General features: G+C 36.7%; 1 protein-coding gene across 1 annotated transcript; it reads right to left on the bottom strand.

Moving 5' to 3' along the window:
- Positions 1 to 365: 365 nt before the first annotated feature.
- LOC141691042 (uncharacterized) lies at positions 366 to 1,073 on the bottom strand. The gene has a single exon (XM_074495788.1). It carries the CDS (start codon positions 1,071 to 1,073, stop codon positions 366 to 368), a length of 708 nt encoding a protein of 235 aa, XP_074351889.1.
- Positions 1,074 to 7,840: the final 6,767 nt, after the last annotated feature.

The following is a 7,840-nucleotide window of genomic DNA, read 5'->3' as shown; positions in this document are numbered from 1 at the left end:
TGATTCCGTTAGCAACTTCCGCTTTCCCATTTTCCTGTAGATGTGCAACCGAGTTGAAGCGAAGTCCTATGCTCTTGTCCTAGCATTACTCTCTGAATTATGCATTATCAATTTTTTTTCCATTATCCATGACAAGGATGCATGGGATTCCATACCGGCATATCACATTCTCCCAGAAGAATTGGGTAATTTTCTTGGTTATTATCTTGGCCAGTGGTTTAGCCTCCATCCAATTTATAAAGTAGTCCATGGCTACCATAATGAACTTCCTCTGTCCTGATGCCACATGAAATGGTCCAAGTATATCCATTCCCCATATTGCAAAAGGGATGGGTGTGCTGATAGATGTAAGCCTCTGGCATCTGTCATATTTCTTCACATAAGCCTTTACATCGGCTAGCATAGTTGGCTAGTAAAATTCCAACCGAGTTATCTTGTGAGCGAGGGCCCTGCCCCCCCAAGTATTGTCCACAAATCCCTTCATGGGCTTCTTTAAGTGCCTCCTTTACTTCAAGAGGTCTCAAGCACTTCAGGTACGGAATAATAAAGGACCTTTTGTATAGAAGGCCTTCAATCAATGAGTATCTCAATGCTCTAATCAACATCTTGCGTGCCTCCTGGGCATTACCGGGGAGCCACTCAGTCTCTAAGTGGTTCTTGATCGGGTATATCCAATAGCTTGTCACACCAATCGGTGCTATCAGATTTATGACATGAATAGTAGGGGCCTTCAAGACCTGGAAGTAGATACTTCTCGAATAGTTCTCGATTTTAGACGAGGCGAACTGAGATAGGGCATCCGCCATAGTGTTCTCCTCTCTTGGAACATGTTCTGTGTACCATTCATTGAACTGAGTCAGTATTCCCTTTACGAATCTCAGGTACTTGGCCATAGTATCTTTTTTGGTCTCAAGCTCTCCATTCACTTGAGAAACTACAAGTCTTGAGTCTCCACAGACCTTCAGGTTTTTGACCCTCACGGCTCTAGCCCAGCCTAAGCCAGCTATCAATGCTTCATATTCTGCTTCGTTATTCTTAGGCGGGAAGTCCAACTTTAAAGTATACTCAATCATAAACCCATAAGGGCTTTGCAAGACTAGGCCTGCACCACTAGACTTTGTTTTGGACACTCCGTCAAAATGGAGAACCCAATACTCTTTCAGGGTTATTTCTTTATCCTTCTCATTCTCTCCTTGTAACACCCCCAGATTCGGGGTCGGGAATCTGGGTCGTCACGGTCTTTCTTTCCATAAATATCACTTAACTTAATTAAAAATAAATAATCTCATGCTGTGACCCCATAATAACACACACCACAACATATTATAGTCTCAGAGATGAAATTGAAATAAGTAAAGTCGTTGAAATCCATAAGTTAAAAGTTATTACAACCCAAAATGATTACTTAATAAGTTTACCGTTTGTTGCCATTATCCAACACAAGTTTTAGTTATACATAATTGATTCCCAAATTTAGAATGCCTAGTCTACAGATAGATCAACCTCTGCAGCTATGGCAACTATGATATCAACGGGAAGACGCGGGATGCTTCCCACGCTCTTGCACTGGGTCTGCTTGAGTCTGGCCATCCTTCCTAACAGTTGTTGTGTGATGAAGAAATGAAGCAAGAGTGAGCATTACAACTCGTGAGATAATATATAGTTTAATCAATAATGCAAGTATCTGGGTTGATAACTTACTGAAAATCTTTATCAAGTGTAAGATAATTACTTACTGGATATAAGCTTAAAAGAAGATGAAGTTACAAAATACTTCAATATACTTATATCATTTTAGAAAACTACCTGTTCAAAGTATAATAGGTTTTCAAAGGTTCATCACATAGATAAGACTGCAAGATAAGACTTGAATAGATTCAATCTTTGAAATATCATTTGAAAGAAATGAAGTTACGAGATACTTCATTAAGTCCTAATATATATATATATATACACCTATATATATATATCTCATACACTCTTCTTCTATGAAAAGTATAAGCAGAGTTGTCATTCCCAAGAATTTTGGAAAGAAGAAACTTTGGCATAAACCTGATATCTTGCTTATAAGGCAAATATACCAATTAAGTCACCTTTTCTACTAGTAGATGGATGAATTCCCAAATGGTCATCACCCTGGTCACATTAGGATCTTATGCTAGACTGACACTCAGCCATTTACGCTTAGATGGACTGCCACTCAGCCATTTATGCTTTGATGGACTCCCACTGAGCCTATGTCTCTTATGCCGACACATTTTGATTGGGCTTACTTCCCGAATGTTGGGCAAGTAATCAAACTCTTTTATTAAATTAGAAACTTTGTTGCCCCAAAAATATGCCACAGAGCTGGATCACTTAGGTTTTGAGCGAGTATTTAAATCACCTTCGAAAGGAAGATCTTAAATTTAAAAATGAGTTTTGGGATCCGCTCTAAATTTTAAAATCATTTTGAAGACTCGAAAACATTTTAAAGAATGTTTAGAGTAATGATGATTTAAAAAAATAAATTAGTCCCGATATGTTAGAAATATCTGAATATTATTATTTAAATAATATTCCCATAAAGGATAATCTCTATAAAAATAATTGAAGTAAAAGTTTTAAAACTCATGCTTAAAACGAATAATAAATACCAAAAGATATACTTATACGAAAGTACAATCTTTATTTGAATAATCGAAAATAAGTTTGATTATTATTCAAAACCATCGAATATACCTTATTTGATTAATAGTTATAGAAAACTATATAATATATACTCGGGAACCTCGCCTCCCGGTTTTAGGAAAAGGTTCAACTTTGGGTCCCCTATACTAAGGGTATACACAAATAATGCTTATCTCTAGCATAGGTATTATGCAGTTTATAAAAAATTGAATCGACAATGAAATATCAAGATTACAAAACAGGAATGCATATATATATATATATCATATCAACATGCTCCAATATATCGCAAGACTTTGCTAATAATAACCATGCACTTATCTCAAGATAATACATCAATATATTACATCACAACATTAGTATAACGGGAAGAAAACTTGCCTGAGCGAATGGGGGTGGTAAAAGGCCTGGGGTGAGTCTGGTAACCTATAAACAACATATAAGTTGGAATTAAACCACGGTCACTTAAGAAACTAGATTTAACCAATTAGACCCTAACATTCGCTTTTGCGCTTAACGATTCACATAAGTCGCTCGAGTACCCTCAGCTCCACCATTTTTATAAAATTAATCGTTTAACTTTTTAAGGAGACTCTTTCGAGAATACTCTACAAACTGACCAATTAATCTTACATAATTGTTTCGTATTCCAATTAGTCATTTAAGGGCCTTAATCAAGGTTTCAAAGTAAAGCGAGGGGTAATGGTTCGCTCGCGAAACGCCGTTACTTAAAATAGTCGTTTCTCCTAAACCGTACATCAGATCTAAGCGAACCACATACCAAAATGAAGCTTACGGTACGATCTAGCTAAACATGGAAAATTTATAGATTGGTCAGTGAGCTTTCTATCCCGAGCACTTACAAGCATTTGAGTGAAAATGGGCATTACGACGGCTTATGTTTACGCGATTACCAATTTTAAACTACACTAACTCCTTACCAATTCACTACAAACCACCAACCATCAACAATACATCAAACACAACTTAGATCAAGGCAAAGTCATTCCATAATCTCAAGGTTTTCCAACTCATTCAACCACAAACATGATCTACTAATTTAACTTAAGATTCATTAACCATTAACCAAGATTCATATCCAAAATCACCATAAAGTAACCAAAACTATCTAACATACATGGATCTTGCTATATATACATGGATTTTTCTATATATACATGGATCTTTCTATATATACATTAATCCATCCATAAACTCATCAAAACTCAAAGTTCAAACTATAAGTTAAAGGTGAGAGTTGTTTATACCTCCTTGAAGCTTCCTAACACAACCCAGGAGCTTTGAATGCCTAAAAGAACCTTGATCCTTGCTTGTATAACCTTAACATTTCATAAAAATCAAGAAAACTAAGATTAGTTCTTGAAAGTTACTATTCATCATCACTTTTGATAATTTTTTTGCCTAGGTTAAGAATGGAATTTTGGCTTCCAAACTTCTACCATGCATTCACTAGTAGCTAAGGAAGCTATGGTAATTACCTTGTGATTTTAGAGCAAGAGAAGTGTTAGTCCCTAACAATGCAACAAGAATTACAGAAGGGGGGTTGAATGGAATTCTTGAAACTTTTTCTGAATTCTAAAATGTTCTAACTCAAAATATATATGTGAGTGTTTTGATTTACAAAGTGCGGAATGATAAGTTAAAATGAATCAAAACACAAAGTAATAAAAACACAAGTCTTTAAAACTTTCTGGTGGATTTGAATGTATCCACTAGAGATATATATATATATCGAGAGAACCTTGTGAAGCTTGAATAGCTCATAACTGCTTACAAATAAGAACAACTAAACTTACAGAGAAATTCTAAAGGATACAGTTTATAATTGTTTCTCTGAGAAAACACTTGCTTAGTCTTGTTTTTATTCTACTTGCTACTCTTGGTTTATATATCACCAAGATTACATAGTAATAAGACAAGATAATAAAATAAAACCTATCAAGTCTAATACTATGCTGCTTCACTACTCTATTCCAGCATCTTTGAATATCTTCATAATAGCATAGAAATGATAATGCTTCTTTGTTCTAAAAAACCCAGTTGAATAGGCTGCCACATTCCTTTTGCAAATACTCAACGCATGTGACTGTGTTGTCACTGTCAACAGATGTTTGAATTGATCATCCGTCGGGTTCATGATTATCATCCGTCGGGTTGCCTTATTGATCATCCGTCGGTGGCTTTGTTGATCATCCGTCGGGTAGCTATTTGACACTTGACTTCATTTCACTTATGCAGAATTACAAGACATCTTATATTTACAATTAATCAACCTATTCTGCATATCTAATTAAAGTCAACATGACTTATATGCTACTATAGAATCTATACAAAGGTGTTTGCAGAAATGTGCTACATGACTTATTGTTACATAAGTTACTCACTCGATGGATGTCAAATCATCATCTGTCGGGACTATATTGAGTCATCCGTCGAGACTGTATTTGATCATCCGTCGAGTGCTATATTTTTCACTAAGTTAAATCTACTAAGGTGTTTTGTTAATGAAATCATCAAGTTCACAACATATTCCCAACAATCTCCCCCAATTTATGCCTACTAGAATCGTAGTCATAAATTAAGAGAAACTTGATGATAACAAAACACCCTTAAAATACAAATTTAAAAGATAGTAGATAGAACTAAAAAGTGCTGCAATTATCACTTGAAAAATTTACAAGGAAAAGTGTACAAAGATTTGCTCACAGTCTTTTTCAAGGTGCTTCTCTAGTCTAACAGATTGATCTATTTCCTTGATGATCTGGATCTCTTCCCAAGCTTCCTGTTGTTTTCTTCTATCTGATTTTGGAGCTGTCTGTGGAACTCAAGTTCATCATATTCTGAGAGATTTAGCATTCATTGCATTTCCAGAAGAGTCTCATTGCTAGAGATGCTCAACTGGTCCTCTAATCTGAAGAATCTTCAAACTCCCTTATCATCCATGAATTCCATCAGCCAGTAGGGCCTTAGATGCACTCTACTTCCAGTGTAAGGAATAGTTAGAGTCTTTGGGAGTGCATCATTGGCTCTAATACTCCTCAGTTCTTCAATCTTCTTTAGAACTAGTCTTCTAGCTATCGCATTAAATCCAAAGTTCTTCTTGAAGGATGAATAAACCTTTATCAGCACATATTGGCTCTCTTGAAGGATCCTGTGAAGTGTCCATTGTATCTCTTTTCCTCCCTTGTACTTGAATACCAACCTTTCAGGTAGATTCCTGTAAGCATCAATTCCTCTAACTTCTTCCAGTTCATCTAGATAGAGGTTTAGATCAGAAAATTCCTTGATGTCACAGATGTATATAATATCTCCCTTGTTGACTTTGGTTTGAGCTTTGATTAGGGACTCAGATCTGAGAGTTGAGGGCTTCACTGTCTTGACTGCTCTTTTCTTTGTCTTCTTTGGCTTCATGAAATGAGGTAGATTGAGGTCAGGATTTGGTAGACTATCCAGTCTATTGGCTCATCCTTTGGAATGATAGGTTCACCATGAAAATTCTTGGATGGATCTATCTTGAATTCTTCATGTGCCACCGAATGCATGGATGTTTGAGTTATTGTAGAAGTAGACTCTTTGGGAAAGTATCCTTCCATCTCCTCATCACTGAAATCCAATTTTCTCTTGATTCTTTGCTTGTACCTTGGCTTCTTTGTCCGTGGAGGTTCATTTTGCATTACTTGATCTTGAGATTCAGCAATTGCAGATGGTTATGTAGAAATTTGTTGTGTGGGTTTCACAGCTTGTAACTTGGCCAAGATAGCAGCTTGCTGCTTCTTTTGTTTGAGCTTTTTAGCATCTAGAGAAGCTTGCTTCTTTTCTTGCTTCAATCTTGCCTTTTTTCCCTTTTTGCTTCAGCAAAATGAGGGTTTCCAGCCACCACACAAATTTCCTTACCATTTCTGAAAATCTTGGAAATTCTCCTTTTTAGAACTGAATCTACAGGATCCTTGTAGAATGCTATAGACCTGGCCAACAGCTTCTTCTCACCAGGCTTTGGTGTCTCATACATTGTGTCCAAAGGGTTCTTTAGTGAAGATTTTGGATAGTTCACCTTTGGCTTCAAAATTAGTTCAACCTTTGGAGATTTGATGCAGGATGGCTGGCCTCTTTCCATATTATTCATGCTCATATCATTCACAGAGATTTTCCTGACTTGAGAGTGATGAATGGCTGATTTTTCTTGCTTCTTTGCTAGACCAAACCTCTTTTGAATATCCTCATCAATCTTCTCCCAATTGATTGGACTCAACTGCTTCTTTTCAGATGCTCTTAATGTGGCTGCTATTTCATTTATCAAATCAATGCTATCTTTAGGTGGTGGCTTTGGAAAAACAATTGTTGGCATAATTTTTTACTAACTTGATTGTTGAGCTGTTTCTGCCCCTCACTTGAGCCTTTCTCCCCCTTTTTGGTATCATCAAGTTGTGTGGGAGGGAGTTGAGCAGCCACCAACTGTTGCAGAAGAGCTGTCTGAGTTTCTTGATTGGTAAGTATCTTGGTCATTGACTTCTCTACAGCAAATAATCTTGAGTCCATGGCCTCAACTTTCCTATTGAGATTAGCCTCCGTCCTTAGCTTTTGAGCTATTTCAGTCATGGTAGTTGCAGGAAGTCTAGCATCCAACCTTGCTATGACATATTGTTTTACTTCAAAAATTTCTTCCTTGATTTCATCCACACTCTGACTGTGTTGGAGAGCTTGAATTTTATGCAGCTGGAGTGCTTCAAGGTGTGCTGTAAGCAGCTTCTTTGTGCTGGCATTAGAAGATGTCTGAATGGCTGTTTGGGTGTCATGAATTAGCTTGAATAGTGTTGATCGGAGATGTGAGTAGGAATATTCTTTTGTTAGCATCCGGGCAGGAACATCGGCATCTCCCCCTATGCTCATGCTATCTTCCTCATCATCCCCACCAGCATCCCCAAAAGAAGTTTCATCCAGTTTAAAATCACTGCAAATGTTGGAAGGCATAGTAGTGATTGCATCCTTTGCTCTCTGTAAAGATTGTGTAGTATGCACCAAGTTTAGCAATCTTTCATCCTCTTCATTACCCTGTACAGCTAGAGTTTGGTAAGTTATAACAGCATGAGTAAATGTTTCAGTATCTAGGGAAATAGAATCTATAACAGCTTGATATTCTTGCTGAAATAGC

This window comes from Apium graveolens, chromosome 10 (assembly GCF_009905375.1).
Source record: "Apium graveolens cultivar Ventura chromosome 10, ASM990537v1, whole genome shotgun sequence".
NCBI lineage: Eukaryota > Viridiplantae > Streptophyta > Magnoliopsida > Apiales > Apiaceae > Apium > Apium graveolens.
This window is presented reverse-complemented; position numbering and strand designations above follow the sequence as displayed.

What these genes read in the sequence shown, in the direction of transcription:
- LOC141691042 (XM_074495788.1), bottom strand. Translation starts at nt 1,073, where the DNA reads ATGATTGAGTATACTTTAAAGTTGGACTTCCCGCCTAAGAATAACGAA.